Genomic DNA, 17,780 nt, shown 5'->3' with positions numbered 1-17,780 from the left:
GGAAAAATTGATCCTTGCACAACAGAGGTTTGAACGGCAAAGGTCCACTTAAATGTGGATTTTTTTCAATAAATATAGTACTACACAATCTGCAGTTGGTTGAATGCACGATGCAGAACTGTGGATACTGAGGGCCAACTATGGGACTTGAGCATCCTTGGATTTTGGTAACCACACAGGTCCTGGAACCAACCCTCCACGGATACCAACGGAAGACTGTAGGTGAACTTCCAACTGCACAGAGGGTCAGAAATCCTAACCCCCACATTGTTCAAAGGTCAACTGTATATAGAAATGATTTTAAATGCTTTCCCTCAGCACGAATTTATTTAACTCTATTCCAGCTGGACATGATGAGAAGGAAGAAATTTCTACCTCTACCCCTCTTGAAGTTCTTGTGGCTGGACTAGTAATAAAATTGACATAAGACAGATTAACAGGAGAAAAATAAATTAAGATTTTAATTTGTACACACTGAAGTTTCACAGAAATGGAACCTAGCCAAAGTAGGCAGCTTTTATACTTTTTAGACAAAATAAAAGAAAATTGTGAGGAATTAACAGGATAAAGAAACTTAGGATTTGGGCACTTAATTAGTGAAAACTCTAATAATTTAGAGTTTGGGCTTGGGGTAGTAAATTAAAGAAGTTACAAGGTTTGTTTATACAGGCTTCTCAACCCGAATTCCCTATCTCCAGCAATAAGGGTGTCCTTCTATCTCCAGGTGCAGGGAGTGTACCTTTCACATGAGAGACTTATTTCTTGCTTTCAGTGAGGAAGAAAGGAGGGTCAGAGTGTCCCTCTTGCATCGGCCATTTCTTAAGCAACTTTAATTCAAAAATAGTATGCCATTGTGGTGTATTTTGGGGGTGGCCTGTCTGGAGCCCCAACAGACACTAGCTCAGCTTGGATCCAGAACAAGAAATGAAAATGATAGTGGCATACCTCTGATAATTTTCATAGAGACTGTTGACATCCTGTTCTAGTTACTGAGAGAGGAGGAAACAAAGCACTAACGAAAGGTACTGTCTCAGTCTATCTGTTTAAGAAATAATATTTTAAGAGTCCATATGTCAAAAATTCCCTCCTAAAAATTTTGTTTCTTGTTTCTCCAAGAAATTCCCACATTCCCTATGCCAGTAAGTCATTATTTTCCACAAGTAAAGTTATGAATGTGTAGAAAATCAACACTCTATACAAACCTAAGAAGTTTATTTTAGTACAACAAAACTAACCGGTGACTTGAAATATCCTCTTTCTAGAGAACTTAATATATGTCAAAGAGAAGAAACTAAAAGACAATTCTTTTACGGGTTTATAATGTGAAAAAAAAAGTTCTCATTTGAAGCAGAAAATAAAGTGCATTGTGAAGAAATGTATATTTGTTTTCTTATACATGCTCATGTATGAAAAGTAATCACATGAAAATCACATATGAAAAGTAATTCACTAACCATAAAAATAAATCAAAATTATATGTGTCAAAAGAATGAAACATATTCATTAAGTATATTGTGGAGTCTGAGGCTAGAAAACAGATTAAAGCAAATGCTAAGGTATGTGTTAAAACATTCTAAGATATCATTTTAAGATATGAAACCTTGACAATTTTATTTCTAACAGAAAACTCCTATACATACTAAACACATTTAACAGCATAAAGCAAAGAGACGAATATTTAACTTTCAAGACAGAACTTAAAATCTTTAATGATAAGTAAAAGTATGTTAAATTGTCTTCAAGTGTGAACATTTTAGAATGGTAAATGCCAATCAAAAAATCTAATAAACAGGTAAAATTAACAAAATGATCAAGGCTTTTTTTCAGCAATCAAAAGAATGCTTATCTCAACAGCAAACAGAATTATTTTTAATGGTAAGCTATGAGTTGATTCTTTACTCTAAAAAGCCCAATTTAGTAGGAAAAGGAAATACCATTTCTTTTTACAAACATATATTTATATTTTCAATTCACTTCATTCAAAATGTCGCTCATTCTTAGGAAGAATGGAGAAACAAATAAAAAAGCCCCCTAAAAGATCAGGGCCATTAATGGATCTTTGCCTAACACAACTGTGCAGCAACAGCTACACCTAGGGGCCACGGATAAGTAGTGAAGTTTTCCAGCTATAAAGTTATAATAAAAGGTAAATTTGGAAATAGCTATTTTTCAACTTACTTAAGGTTCTAGAGTAAGGGTTATCTTTCACTACAAATTATGTTTCAAGGAAACACTTGAGAATCTTTGGGGAACAAAGGCCTTAGTTCAGAAGCTTGAAGCAAGCGTCCTGAAGAGTTCAGTTTAAAAAAGTGGCTAAAATAAAACTCAAACCAAAGAGAGAACATACAAATATTTTATTGCTCACCTTTCACACAAAGCACACCTCCAGCCACTTTCTTTCACAGCTTGACAATATTTACGTGTACAAAAACCCAGCAAGAAGCGTCATGTAGATTTCAGTAAAGGTGAGTGTCAAATATCAACGCAGCCAGGCTTTTGTTTTCTGCAGCAATAATAAAGGGCCTCCTGCTCTAAGCAAAAATCTGTCCTCTTACTTGGTAGTGCATTTTTTCCATTACAAAAAAAGTCTCCTGCCCAAAGCAAACTAACTTGTATTTGCTGAGCCAGTGGTATTAACTCGTGCATAAAACAAATTTCAGTTTGCTGTTTCTTCTAGCAGATTTCAAGTAAAAATAAGGTTGAAGGAGGAACTTGTTTTGAAATGGATGCAGGTCAGTTTGAATTGCTATACTTAACTAAATGCCTACGTGTACTATAAGTTCACAACTTAGTTTGCTTTTATAATCTTTACGGATTTTGGCCGTGTTCAAGATTTTCAGAGTTGAGCATATGGTACAGTATTCCATCAAAAGGATAAGGCTACTGAATGTGCTATCTGCAGAAGAGCTCATTTAATAGGAACTGACCTCGAAGTTCTATCATGAAGCAAATGTTGCATAACCTCTCAGAATAAAAAGCCAATCAGGGCAGAACTGTGCTTGGAAAATAGGCATTAGAATACTTTAAGGAAAATACATATAAATGGATTGTTAATATGAGGAAGGTTTCCTAGTTGTAAATCTAAAAAAATCTAGGAGAATCCTCATTTTTCAAAACTGCATATTGAAAACATGAAAACTACTTACTCAAGTAATTTTGTTCAGAAAAATATGCATGTTCTGACTGTGGAATTAGTCTACTGGTCAAGTAAAGGCAATTTTAATTACCTTTTAAGAAATTCTTCATACAAAGGAGAGATACTGTATGTGTTTCTCAAATAAACAGCATTATGTAAGTCCATTAAAAAAAAACAAAACCCAAAACGAACAGTATTGTATGAAGACCTACAAATGCTTATGCCAAGCAGGAATCTGCCTGTCACCTGTGGTCTCACATTAACTCAAAAACAATGCTGGATTCAGGATTCTGAAACTAAGTTTCTATTACTTGAGCTCTAGCAAAATGTAAGGTTCTGTAGCCTCAACTAGTATAATGTCTGCCCTGTCCAAATCCAGAATGATTATACTGATAACCTCCATGCTGGAAGTGCTGTTCAAACTGTCCCCCCTGGTGATAATTCTGGCTCCCTCTTCCTCCCCAACCTCCTCCCTGGCCTGCACGTCCACCACCTCGGCCTCCGCGACCACCTCTCCCTCCGCGACCACTGCCTCGATCACCATGATGCCCTCCATCTTGGTATCTACTGTCCTGCTGATATCCACCACCCTGGTATGCACTTCCTGTATATGTAGATGTTTGGAAGCCACCATAACCACCACCCTGGTAGCCACCACTGTGGCCACCGTGATAGCCACCCGGCTGGAAACTGGAATCTCGGTAACTACCATCTTGGTAGCCACCGCCCCCTCCACTCCCTCCATCTGTCCAGCCTCCTTGATGCTTATTTCCTCTTCCTCCCCCTCGGCCACCATGGTCGTAGCCACCACGTCCGCCCCTCCCCCCTCCTTGTTCGTGACCTCCTCGCCCTCCATATGAGGCATGTTCATAACCACCTCTCCCTGCTCCGCGGCCTCCTGCTGGCTGCTGGGTGCCATCCTGCCTTTTCTGCCATGGTGGCATCTCCGGGGGTGGAGGTTCAATTTCATTGGGCCTACCTCCTCTGTCAGGAACCCTGCCCATCAACACCTATGGGATAAGAAAGACATTTAAAATTTTGAATTACTTTATTTTATAAACAGAAATAAATGTATTTGAAAGAAAATTAAAGGTACTCTCATCACCTTATTGATGGCACAGGCAGTCTTTTCTCTTATAGAGCCACTGCTTGTCCTTAAAATCTTTGACAAGTCTTGTCTTGCGGCCAAAAGGTGGGCAACAGAAATAGTACTTTTAGGAGATAAGACTGAGCGTTTTGGCTGGTAAACCTTCGCTAATTTTTCTGTCTGACTCTGTGAAAGAAAGTGTTCAAAGACAAATGTCAATTTTCAAGATGACATAGAAACATTGATATTAAATAAGATTTCCAAAACGTCTGATGACAATATTTACTAGGCTCCAGATGACAGAAGTTACATACTCACCATTGCTCCTATCTAGTGAAGAACTAACTTAAGAGTACAGCTTAGATAAAGCCCCTTTACCCCCGTATCCCCAAGGAATGATGCGGGGAGGGGGATATGGGGGTAAAAGGGCTTCCCTTTTAAAAGGACTGTGGGACAAAAAGGTTCCCCATGCCATTGGTCTCAGATCAAACACCTTCATTTTATCTATTTAAATATAAGAATGGAAACCCATTTCAACAATTTTGCTTTAATTTTCTCATCTGCTTACTATGAGATTAAAAAAAAAGTTACCCGTGACTAATTTGAACTAATTATGTTAACATCATACGTATTTCTTGCAAAAGTGATCCCCCCATGTAATACTTTCCTCTATTATAAATAATAATTAAGAAAAAGAGTCTACTTTAACCATTTAGTAGAAGTACATTTAATGCATGTGTAACATAAGACCACAAAAGATGAATGAGCAAAGGATATAAAGAGCAAGTTAGGGCTTTCCTGGTGGTGCAGTGGTTAAGAATCTGCCTGCTAATGCAGGCAGGGCGGGCTCGAGCCCTGGTCTGGGAAGATCCCACATGCCACGGAGCAACTAAGCCCGTGCGCCACAACTACTGAGCCTGCGCTCTAGAGCCCGCGAGCCACAACTCCTGAGACCGCGTGCCTACAGACCACGCTCTGCAACAAGAGAAGCCACCACAATGAGAAGCCCCTGCACTGAAAGGAAGAGTAGCCCCCGCTTGCCGCAACTAGAGAAAAGCCCGCGCGCAGCAACAAAGACCCAACACAGCCAAAAACAAATAAATAAATAAATTTATTAAAAAACAAACAAACAAACAAATAAAACCCCAGAACTGTAGTGTTAATGCCTTGGGTCAATGCACACCCATCAATCATTACATGCTTTTCTAGCTGAGAGTTGCAGGGTTTTGTTTTTGAAGTAGTATGTATTATGCCGAGAGTAAAATGATTGTTTTTATCAAAGACAACTTTAAGAAAGTACTGGTATTTCCTCAACAGTCCCAGAAGAGAACAGTTTATTCCTCATGTTACTACTGACTCACTGTGAGATCTTAGGCAAAACCTTCCATGTACCTGGCTCTCCATGTTTTTAGTTGCAAAATGAGGGGAGTTAAGACTGATCTCTAACACTAAGATACTGTTAACTCAATAAATATCTACCCTATCAATTTAGCAGCTAAATAGGATTATGCTATGGTTTAAAGATTTTAGGTGAAACTAATGTATTAGGAAGATAATTGGAGAACTAAAGAAAAACATTTTCTTAGTCAATTAAAATTCAGAGAAAAATCTACTTTTAAAAATGAATGCACTATTAAGGGAACATCAAATACTAACATATTTGGACCAACCTCCACATAAATTCAAGAATTAGTTCCATTTCAGGGTTCTAAGAAGGTCAAATTAATCAACTGCGCCAATTAATTAACACTTACTGATAAAATAGTAGATATTTAATAAATACCTGTTGAATGACCGAGACAATGGATTATCTTATTGAAGCTGAAATAAAACAAAGTCTTACCAGATTCTCCAATTCCCTATAAATGGATCATAATATTTGGTCCTCCAAAACCAGTATTTCTAATTTAATTAATTTATTTAATTAGCAAGTTAAATTGCTAGCTTAAAGTACAGTAAACAAATAATTGTAAAATTTATTATTTTTAGTAATTTTCAATACTCTCCTTTTCTCTCACAAATGGGAACTCCCAGTAGGGCTTATAACATATAGCTTTGTTGGAAAATATTTAAAAAATTGAAAAATAAATGTTTTTATTATTGCTGAATGGCTCAAAGAATTGCTACTCAGTAACTCACTAAAGAAAAACTCCTATGTGTGTCTCCTATGTATTTCTCTTATAGTCTCCACTGTATCTAAACTGGGCTAGGAATGTTTAAGGATCATTTCTATAAATACTTTGCTCTTTTAAGTGATATGTGTACCTTAGCTCTGTCAGACCAGCCAAAAGACTGGACAGTGACATCCAAACGTTTTATTAGCAGCTTTCTCCGAACTTCATATTCATTGGCTACGGCTTGGTTAATTGCTTCTATCTTTTCCTGAAACAAAATTAAAAAGACCAGTTAGAATTTAAATCTTCTTGACCCCCTATTCCAAAAGGGCAGAAACTGTATCTGTTTTATTCACAACTGAATCCCCAGCACTCAGCACAAAATGAATTAGGTTATTTAATAAATAGAATAAGAAGTTATAATAAACTAATGAAATGATAGGCTGTCTCAAAACATAATAAAGAATATGTAAAGTACAAAATTCTCATTTAGTTTTCCTATAATTCACTGTGTGAAGCTCAGCCCAGTGAAATTTTTGGCTTGAAGGCAACCCATTTGGCAATTAGAAACATGCATCATACTGAACTTCAATTTAATCAGCTGTGTGAAATATTTACAAATTATGAAAGAAGTGCTTCTAATCTTACATAAATAAAATTATTTTGGATAAATCTTAAGATTAACAAAAATGATTCTAAGGATGTCCACCTAGGAAACTACATATTAGAAAATACAACTTCAAAAACACAAACATAAATATCCTGAGATAGGTAGATGGCTCCTTACAAAGCTTACTCAGGATGATTACTACTCACCCAGTGGGCCGGTCCCATTGGCTTCTTCAATAAAGGCTTTCCCACATGATTAGGTGGAACTTTTGCTAATGTTTCCTTTAACTGACACAAAAACATAAATGAATGAATAAACAAATCTAAAAGTAAAACACATCCTCCTCATCTTCCCAATTCCCATCATATCTTGCCATCAAAAGAAGATTCCTGACAGAGGCAAAGGTGGAGGATGTTTTGAAATGTACAAGACCCACACAATAAAGACACTCACTTGACCCACTCCTCACGTGTCTATGGAAGCATGAGTCCTTCACTGCACCTAGAACAGTGCCTGACAACAGTGGGCATTCAATGTGTATTTGCTGAATGAATGAATGAACACACAGAAAAATATGGACTATGGATACACTGCTGCTCCGCTGTAGAGTTCAGCCAAATTTGTGCATCATGGCATCCATCTACCCCACAATGCAAATGTACCAATTCTTAGAGTCCAGCAGATATGCATATAGAGAATAACTCCACTATAACAAATATCATTCTCTTCTGTTCACTAATTTTTAATTAAAATTGCTTGTTCCTAATCAATTATATAAAAACTCTTAACTGTTGATAACATGTGGTATAAAATAATTCTGACTTATTTTTACATACTAGATTATATTAGCAGTCAACATATCTAGTTTGCCAGCTGAAACATGTAAGACTCGAAGTGACTGGATTAAAATCCCAAAATATTTACATCCTTTTCTGTCCAGTCAATGGGGAGAATGGTGGTAACATTTAATGATAAGGACCTTAAAATTAATTGCATCAAAGTTCAATGATAAAATAATTTTTAAATGGATGCAAGTCCTAATTCTTTTTACATTATTTCTAGTTTATTTCAGTTTATAAATCAAAGTGCAAAGTTTCCTTTTTGAAAAAGAAACATGCTAATACGTTAAAAAAAGACAGTAAAATACCAATTTCTCTTGAAGGTATCTAGGACTTAAAACCCAAAACTTATTTAGTAACAATCACTTAATAATATGCACATTAGGTTCCCATTAAGAGAAATTAACTTGCTTCATTTCAAACAACTGTAGGACTATGCCTTTAATACACTACAATCTGGTACTAAAGGTCTTACTTTTTTTTCAATCCCGCTGAAGAATTGGAACATAGTTATATTGGCTGGAGGTTTGGACATTCCTAGAGCAATACATATGCCTTTCAACTCTTGAAAGACCTCACTACCGCCTCCTTCTTGAGCTTTTTTTGGAAGAGTATTCACACAGAGCATTCTGGCAGCTTCTAGTTCTGAGATGAGGTATGCTGAAGTAAACAAAATAAGATTTCAAAATGAGATACAGCTACAATTAATAGTCATAAGTCTGGAGTCACAACTCTATAGACCTAATGATATGTAACTTTTAAAGCTGCAAGAATGGATAAAAACAAGAAAGGAAAACCATTTTTACCTTCAAATGACATAACATATAAACTGGTTCTGTAATTCAGTACTTAACCAATATATGTTTAAAGCCTGATTTAAAAGCAAGCAATTCTTTGAAATCAAAGGATCAAGGTAGATCACATCTTAAAATGTGGATTCTTGCATTTCACTATTAAGGAACCTCCAGAACAGGGGCTGGCATCTGTTAACAAATTTGCAAAAGGTGGCAGGCGGCCAATTTTTAGCAACAGTTAAAAAGTTATTATTATTATTATTTTTTTACTTCTCACAACTGATACACACCAGTGATGCAACTATCCTGCCCTCTTACCTTCCAAAATTCAGGTAGTCTGTTTAAGACCAGAGTGAAAGAACATTTTTTAGTAGTCAAAGCTTCACTTACAAGAGAAGGGGGAAAGGACTAAATTTCCAAACATTCCTTTTTCATGGTCTCCAGTAGCCTAAGGTCACCCTCCAGCTGTTCACAGAAAACCCTCTTCCATCTATATTCTTCTCAATATTCCCTTTCCTCCTATGTTCCTCATTCTCACCCCCTCCCCTGGGGGGGAAAAAAAAAACAAACCCCAAACTTTCTAATCATTTCTGGACAGAGTCCTTTTGTATCAATATCATCCCCCTTGTGTGTTGATTTCAGGCAGGTATTATGAGGGCTGCAATCTGCTTCAGGTAATTCAGTTGAAGGTATAAATATTCAATCTTATTACTTTAACCTTCCCAAGGATATTTAACTTGTTATAAAAGATGTTTAATAATCATTTGGATCTCAGGATTTCAGGTTATGTGACAAAGTGAGAACCTTCTGACAATGTTAGGAAGATAGTTTTGGAAAAAGACATTTTCTGGGCTCTTAGGCCCTATTATAAGTATAAAAGAATGATCAGCTTGAATATCTCATTTCCTACACCCAAGGTATAATGTGAGAAGTACAGGGGTCATAATTTTGGCAGATCATTTCTGAAAAGCTGCCAAGTCCTTTTCTAGAATAAACACAGCTAAGTTTCTGGAAAGGTCTTCTAAATGGGTTTGATAAAATCTTAACATGTTCCATATAGCAAACTGTATGAGTTAAAAGATCTAAACAGTAAAACCCCAATGTCATGAAAATAATCAACTTTTTGCAAATAAGGTTTTATTGGAACACTGCCACACTAATTCATTTACATATCATCTATGGCCGCTTACATGCTACAACAGCAGGGTTAAGTAGCTGTGACAGAGACCTTATGGCCCACGAAGCTGAAAATATTTACTACCTGGCCATTTAAGAAAAAGTTTGCCAACCCTTGCTCTAGAAAATCATATATTATATGATTTAATAAATTGGTCTCTAAATTTGGGACAACATAACTCAGGCATTCACAAAATTAGTTTACCAACACAATTACCATTGAAAAACATTAACTGTAACTGATGTGTTCAAAGTACCAGTAAAGGCACTATAGGTATTATACATAACAAACAAAAAAGATCTCTACAGACAATCTAGTTAGGAATAAAGAATATATGCATCAAAGACATCTGACTAATTATACCTAAGGGAAATATCCTAACAACCGCAAAGGCCAATGAACAGCCACAACAGTTCTGCACCTGATACATGAGAGTTTTTCAGACACTACAGACTATTAGAGAATAGACTATTCTATTTTACTAACAATTCTAATGAGGTTGGTTTATTTTCGCCCTCAGAATGCAATGTATTAAAAGATTCAAATCAGTAAGGTAAGGATGCTTGGAAGAAGCAAGTAAAATTATAGCATCGAGATGTGACAACTGATGCTTGGAAAGATGAGAAATATTTATACAGCGCGAAAAGAGAATGAGTATATGTACATAAATGCATACTAGCATGAGAGAGAATACAAACTAGGGAATATTTTCAAAAGGGGAAAGAGCAGAAGCAAAGATAAAGAGGAGGAAGGGAGCAGTGTGTATGTATGTACAAAGAATTCGAAGAGCAGAGTAACCTTTTGTTGATTTAGTCATGTAGTTGAGGAGCAAACAGTGTATTCTTGAAAAGCTTTTGAGGGATGATAGCACATTAAAATATAATTATGACCCTGAGTCCAAAATAATAACGTTCAGGACACTCGCTTAAGAAACAGGAAAGAGTTAAAGGCATTTTTATAATATTTATATTCCAAGTGGTTTTTATAAGTATCAGTACCAAAAAGACCAAACTCTGAGCTCTTTGGAAGAATTACGTATTCAGGGTCATTACTGAGCTTTCCACACAGCTGTTGTCTTCCTATGTAAGATAACATATTCTAAGTGCCAAATATCAGGTATTGGAAAGGAAAAGCAGTGCTACAAAGGAAGATTCAGTGAGTATACTGTGGCTGAGCCAGTTATTGAAATTATACAATTTGAAGGATAATGAATGCATGCATAAGAACTATATGCAGCAATATCAATATCTAAAGCAATAACTAACGTTTTGTGTCTATCCCCTGCCCCCATACCCACCCAGTAACAATCACTTGACGAAGGGGAAAATAAGAAAGTGATTTTGGAATACCTTAGTTCCTAAGTATTATGGCTGTGAACACACTTTTTTTTTTTGACTGAACCTTCAAAATTGGAGTTGCATCATTTTTCAGAAGCCAAAGTTCAGTTGTATCAGTTAACCAAAGTTTACTCTAAGCGTGTCTCAGAATGCTACAAAAATTCTGAGTTTAAGACTACTGGTAGTGTTTATTGGAGAGTTTATATAAGGCAATAAAATTTTTGAGTCTACTTATTGTTTCTCAGGGTAAAGAGAGAAATATTAGTTAGTATATTTAAAAAACATGGAACGAGAGAATTTTTCATAAAAATTTACTTCCCAGAATGATCAGTAAGTACAGGAACAATCCAAATAGTATTCCAGAAATGCTTACATTGTAATTTGACATATTTACAAACAAAACCAAAATCCCCAAACAATTACCCAGCCACAAAGAAATCTCAACAAAATACTTTAAATAATTACATTTACCATTTACTGCACCTAGAATGGTTACTGTCCTCAAATAAATTAATTAAAAAAAATCTTCATTATTCCCACAGTATCTTCCTAGTTTATTTTAAAATGTGTTTCTAGTCTAGAACACTGAGGTGTGGTGATCACACACTTGCATAACCCTCCAGCACTACTTTTGCTCATGTTAGGTGAAGCACAGCAGGCTGAACACCACACCAAATTTAAACCATAAAAGAGTAGCAATTACAAAACAACACTGCTACCAGCACATGGACCCATCATTAGCTTCTCAGTTAGAAATTTAACAAAGTTTTCTTTACACCCATTTATTAGCCATGGAAAACATAAATAAAAAATAATGACTACATTCTAGTAGCCATGAACTTACTGAGCAAAAGGAGGCAGTTCTTCTGAATGAGAAGGCGCTTGGTCACATCCCCAGATGTCAGTGAAAGATATGGACAGTTCATCTCCCCTAGTAGCCCACTCACCTCAAGCTGGAATTCTTCAGCTTCACTTGGGCCTTTTAAGAATTAAAATAATCTTATTTAATAAAAATTATTGTTTTCCCCATTGGCATAGTAATTATATATAAATTGAAAATTTTAATAGTATTTTCCTAATACAAGTTCCTGTCTCTTCTAATTCATCCTTTCTCACACCACTGCCAATTTGCTTTCTTAAACAGTTTTCATTAGGTTATTGCCTTGTTTGAGAACCTTTAATGGCTTCCTAATTTCTACCTCATCCAATCTAATTTTTTCTGTTTGCCTTTAAAGATTCCTCACAGCCTCTCTGCTTGCCCTTCCCAGTATATTGTTAGTAGTTCCTACTACATGTATATAGTAGTTACCTACAGCCTCCACAAATATTCCCTCTATTTGTGCCAGGCCAGTCTCCTCACTGTCCCAGGAATGGTCAGTCTCATTTCTACTTGCATGTCTTCACTTAAGTGACTCCTGGTGATTGATATGCCCTCTACTCTCTCCTCCTCTATCAAACCTCACCTATCCATCAAAGCCCAGTGGTCTTGCTCCTTGATGAAACCTTCCCCAGGGCCTGCTACACTCACTGATTTCCTTCCCCTGTGAACCACAAAGTGAAGTATTTAACTACTGTTCTAATCTCCAGTTGTTTCAGTTGTGCCTAAAATTCCCAGTTAGACTATATTTGAAGATGGCGAACATGATTCGTGTTTCTGTTTTCTCATAACGTGTCAAGTATAGCGTTTACTGGGTGAACCAAGGAAAAGCAATGCTCGTTCTTCTTTACTATTTTGATAGTTCTCTAACCAATATCACAAAGGGGTAAAATTTAACTAACAAACTTTGAGAGTCACTTGATTTGAGTCCATTTTCTCACCTATAAAATGGGAAGAATGTATTATCAATGTTTTGCAAACTGTGTTCCGTGAACTTCAGTTCCAAAGAACTCCGTTAGAGGCAGCCAGGGAGGAGACAACTATGTTCAAACTAGTCCCTCTCAACTTCAACTAAAACAGCCACACTTTTTACCTGTTTTATATTGAATTCTATAAGATGTTTTCATTTGAACAACAGGGCTCCTGGTTATAAACAGTTAACACCGTATAGGTGTTTTCAAGGGCACCTACAATCTCTGAAATGTTAGGTCAAGAGGCAGCGTGAAGAACACTGGCTCTCAAACTTGACTGCTGGGGACTGAAGCACTTACTGGTTGTGTGACCTTAGGCAATGTACTTAACCTTTGTGCTTCCTTCTTTAATGTATAAAAGAGTAATAAAAGCTGCCTGGTAGAGTTGCCCTGAGGTTTAAATGAGTTAACACTAGTAAAGTGCTTAGAATATGGCTAGTGCTCAGTAAGTATAAGCTGCTGCTACTACTGTTACACTATACTCTCCTTAATAATTAGAAATGGAGGCCGCTGATGTATACACATTAAATATACTAAATATGCAAGAGTGAGCTCTTCGAAATGGGATTCTGTGGGGGGAAAAAATGGGATTATGTGTATAGTTCTCCATAAGGGTGGAATAGCAGGTGGGCATTTTTCTTTATCTCCTGTTATGGGTTTACCTATGATAGGAGGGAACCAGGTAGTGGAGTATCAGATTCCAAGCTTTTGCCTCTTTCGCAGCATCAAAACTAGTGCTAAAGCAGTTAACAAAATTGGCAAATGTAAAACAGCTCTCAACACCATAAATCTGATGGTGCTGGATCTAGTTTTGATGCATCTAGTGATACATTCCTATGACACGGAAAGCTTCTTAATAAAGTATTCTTTCTCCCTATGTATAACAGAATTAGAATGCATTTACTTTGCATGCTATATGTACTGGAATTTGGTAGTCCTCAGAGAAAAACGCCCCAATTTCTAGTTCTAGCCACCAATTTAAGATCTCACAACTTTTTACAAAGAATGAAAAGTTCATATATACTTGTCTCCATTTTTCTGTGTCTCAGTAATAGGGTCTTTTCAACTTCCACAAATTTTTAACAGTTGTATGACTACATTCCAGTTTTTCAACTTCAGAATCACCTTATCTCTAAAAACAATGGAGGAGAAAAAAGCATTTGGTTTCTTTATAAATTTTTTTTTACATTTACAAAGAACTTGAAATTTCAGCTGTAATACTGATAATGTTCACTTGACAATACAAACTTTATTTTTACATTTTGCACCTAAAACTGAATGTTTACTTACTGTTAGTTGCTTGCACATTTTCGTCTAGTTTACAGAGCACTCTTAATTCAGACACCAACCAAGCACAGAGTTTGGTAAACTCAGGGGAACTGGCTCCAGCAGAGACTGCCTGAGACAGAGCGCCATCTTCTAACAATGGACCCTTGTAACTGGTGAGTAAGAAATTATACTTCAGAAGAATATAAAATCACATCTAATACATTACATCTTCTAACAATGGATCCTTGTAACTGGTAAGAAATTATACTTCAGAAGAATATAAAATCACATCTAATACATTACAGATACAATGTATTTACATTTTTATTTGTATAATTAAGCAATGGTTTAACAAAGATAAATTACAATGACCAGTCTCTAAACTTGCAAATATAAATAAACTAAACCATTAGAAAAAACAAGCTAATCCCCTCAAAATATGTGAATATTGAATAGAATCACATGTACTAAATTATGTCAACCTCTGTACATTTACTGAGAGCTCTTATTGTACAAAGGTTTACTTTCTTGCTTTAATTGAATTAGTATTAAAACTAGATTATAAGCGATAACTAGTTATACTATAGTTTACTATTTCAGAAATAAAACTTAGGTTATATTTTCTAGAAATTTTTCCAGAAATTAATTAGATTTGGTTTTTAATGATTTTCTTTAAAAGCAAAAGCTTTCCAATTATTCATTTATTTCCTCCTTCTATATTTAATGATAGTTAAGATTAGTAAGACTTACTAGTACCAGAGAAATTAAAGATTTAATTTAATAATTGAAGATTATTTAATAATTGAAGATTAATAATTGCTGGTGAGTTGATGTTTGGGTGAACCGGTGCAACTGAATCCCAATTCTTTGTAAGTGATTCAGATGTAATTTTAAAAAATTATTAAATGTTCAAACATTCATAAAAGACAATAGTAACAATGAACCTCAATCTAGAAAGTAGCTCAGTCTAGAAAGTAGCTAGAATTAAAGATTTTATCATTCTCAAGATAATTTTAAAATACATATTCTTCAGGTTATTTTATCTTCTTTTAAATGTTATATTGATAAAAGCACTTATTAAATATGATACATTATATGCTTAAGATAATTCGATATTTAGAGGTATAGAGATGTTAGAGAAATGATAACAGTCAATCCTTCTAAAATATATGTTTATATATTTAATGGGACAGAAGAAATCTCACACAAAAAATGAGATTATATATAGCCTGGCATCTAGATTCAAAACCACATATTATTAGACAGTGAAATAAAAAAACTAGGCCTAGAAATTTCTCCTTGTGTTACACATTTAAACTTTATTAATATATTCTACAAGTAATTACTGAATTCCTACTGCGTACCAGGTTAAAAATGAATGGTCATTTATTTCTAATATTTCACAGTAAATCCTTGAAAAGTACACGTCATTCAATTAAGGCTAAATTTTAATGAGTGAATGCCACCAAACTAGGCAGTTATGGGTTAAAATGTAGAGTCAAGTTTTCAGACTATCCATGGTTTACATTACAACCCATCTCCATGATTTATTTAACTAGAGTTATTATAGTAACAATGACTTTTATAGTACCCAAAAGAAGAAAAACATAGTTAACAGAGGATAAAAGAATGGGAAGAAATGGCATCCACCACCAATTGCTAAGGGACCTCTATCCATGCAGAATGAGTACATTTAAATACAGTTTACCTCCATCCTCTCTCTACTCCTCCAAGATTAATCTTAAGTGTCACTTCTTCTAGGAAGCTTAGGACTTGTTTGCTTTCTCAGTTTTCCTTCCCCATTTCCTGTCCTTTTCCTGGCCCTCCTCAGTTCTCCTCACAGCGTATTTTCACAGTGTGAACTTCTCTTCTACCTCACTCTGTACCCTTAAGTGCTCAGATCAACACTGTCAACAGAACAAGTGTTCATCAAGAATGTTTACTGAATGGTTTCATGTGTGAAATTTAGCAATTTAGTCTGAGAGGTCCACCAAAAAGACACCATTTTGCTGAATGTGACTATTACTTAGGCTCTCATCAAAGAAATAAGCCGCCTAAAGTCCAGAATAGTCATGACAATTCAGAGCAAGTTAAGAAAAGAACAATGATAATTCATGTTGACAAAAAAAGATGATAAGCACTACCATTTCCTTTCATAAAAATCTGTTCCAGGACAAGTTACTTAAATGGGCAGATTTTGGGAACCCAAGGTATCCTTTCCTGAAGAAGAAAGGTTTCCCCCAAAGGTTTCCATGGCATGGAAGAACCTCGAGGAAGGTTTTGATAAGGGACTTGTTACTTTATAAATATGGTTACCTAAATCTGTTTTTCTTTTCTTTCTTTCTTTTTTTTTTTTTTTGATACCGTACCTGTAGGCAAATATATAATCATAGTTTCTTTCTGGAACCACATTTAGCCCAAGAAATTCTAAGTTCTCAAGTTTTAACACAGTACACTGATCTGGGTGACCCAGTGAGATAAGAATCCCTATTTCCAGCTTCTAGATACTGATAAACTATGGTTGAGTTAACTGTCACGAGGAGAGACAAAATGCACAACAAATACGCAGAGACTTGGTGGGTGAAGATGCCCCTAAGGGTAAGGGCTAACGGTGGCTCAATGAAGGAGTGTCAGTCAAGGGAAACTGCCAGTGGTTCCCAGGAAGGTGGTGACAGGTTAGGTGCACAAGTGAGCTAGCGGGCGGAACGTATGCAGCGCACGGACTTGTGGCTGAGAGCAGCCTGGGCACATGCATACATGACTGGGCAAAGCAGATTTTTTTGAGAGTAGCGGGGTGGGGTAGGAGTAGGGGCTCAAAACAGGAGCAGGAAGTTTGGAGAACAAGTAGGAAAACAGAGAATCAACTTTGGCAACCTCCAGAGTGAGGGAGTAGGGCAGAAGAATGAGGCGCAAGGAGAGGAGCTCGGGGAGCGTGGTGGCGAGAACCAAAACCCAGACAATGACACGCATGACTGACAAACGCTGCGGGTAACTCGGCTGCAGGAAGCACAGGGGAGGCCTAGGGTGTAGCAGCTGGAGGGCCCCGACCCGGCAGGGCAGGCAGTGGACGTGGCATTGGGGTCCCGGAGCTACAGGGAGGCGACAGTCAGGAACCACGGGGTGCGGCGTGAAGAGGCAGGTGTCTCTGACTGGGGCGGAGGAGGAGTTCCCGGGGCGCCGGTAGCGTGGGGGTTTGGAAAACCCGTGCCCAGGCAGTCTTACCCGAGATCTTCCAACGACTCCAAGATGTCAGTCTCCATGAGGTCACACTCCATGCTACAGTGGTATTCAAATTTCCGAGTCGTCAGGCTCCCCTCTTCGCCGGTAACTCGTAAACTCACGCATGCGCTGCCTCCCCGGAACTTCCAAATCGACAGCTGGCGCCTCAGCCGCTGCACTGCGCATGTCTGGAGCGTGCGCAAGAAACTTGGTTCCGCCTGCCTTCCCGCCCCGGCCGGCTAATGGGTGGCCCGGAGACACCGTTTGCACATGCGTATTACTGAATAGTGAAGCTAGCGGCCCCAAGAAGGGCAGGAGGACTGGCTGCGTGGCAGCAGGGCGTGGGGACT

The 17,780-nt window shown here is 36.9% G+C and overlaps 1 protein-coding gene across 1 annotated transcript; it reads right to left on the bottom strand.

Moving 5' to 3' along the window:
* Window positions 1-2,338: 2,338 nt before the first annotated feature.
* On the bottom strand, window positions 2,339-17,554 carry FAM98A (family with sequence similarity 98 member A). The gene is made up of 8 exons (XM_007450944.1): window positions 17,434-17,554; window positions 14,233-14,381; window positions 11,939-12,073; window positions 8,262-8,446; window positions 7,154-7,234; window positions 6,489-6,605; window positions 4,242-4,409; window positions 2,339-4,146 (listed from the first exon to the last, which is right to left on the bottom strand). Exons 1-8 carry the CDS (start codon window positions 17,484-17,486, stop codon window positions 3,481-3,483), a joined length of 1,554 nt encoding a protein of 517 aa, XP_007451006.1. The 5' UTR covers window positions 17,487-17,554; the 3' UTR covers window positions 2,339-3,480.
* Between the last annotated feature and the right edge of the window lie 226 nt (window positions 17,555-17,780).

This window comes from Lipotes vexillifer, unplaced genomic scaffold, assembly GCF_000442215.2.
Source record: "Lipotes vexillifer unplaced genomic scaffold, Lipotes_vexillifer_v1.1 scaffold776, whole genome shotgun sequence".
NCBI lineage: Eukaryota > Metazoa > Chordata > Mammalia > Artiodactyla > Lipotidae > Lipotes > Lipotes vexillifer.
The sequence above is the reverse complement of the archived record's forward strand: the minus strand, read 5'-3'. Positions and strand labels throughout refer to the sequence as shown.

What these genes read in the sequence shown, in the direction of transcription:
- FAM98A (XM_007450944.1), bottom strand. Translation starts at nt 17,486, where the DNA reads ATGGAGTGTGACCTCATGGAGACTGACATCTTGGAGTCGTTGGAAGAT. An exon ending in AAATGTGCAAGCAACTAACA is followed by an intron (nt 12,074 to 14,232) that starts GTAAGTAAACAT and finishes AATTCTTAAAAG; the next exon opens with GCCCAAGTGAAGCTGAAGAA. An exon ending in CTGCCTGTGCCATCAATAAG is followed by an intron (nt 4,147 to 4,241) that starts GTGATGAGAGTA and finishes CTTATCCCATAG; the next exon opens with GTGTTGATGGGCAGGGTTCC.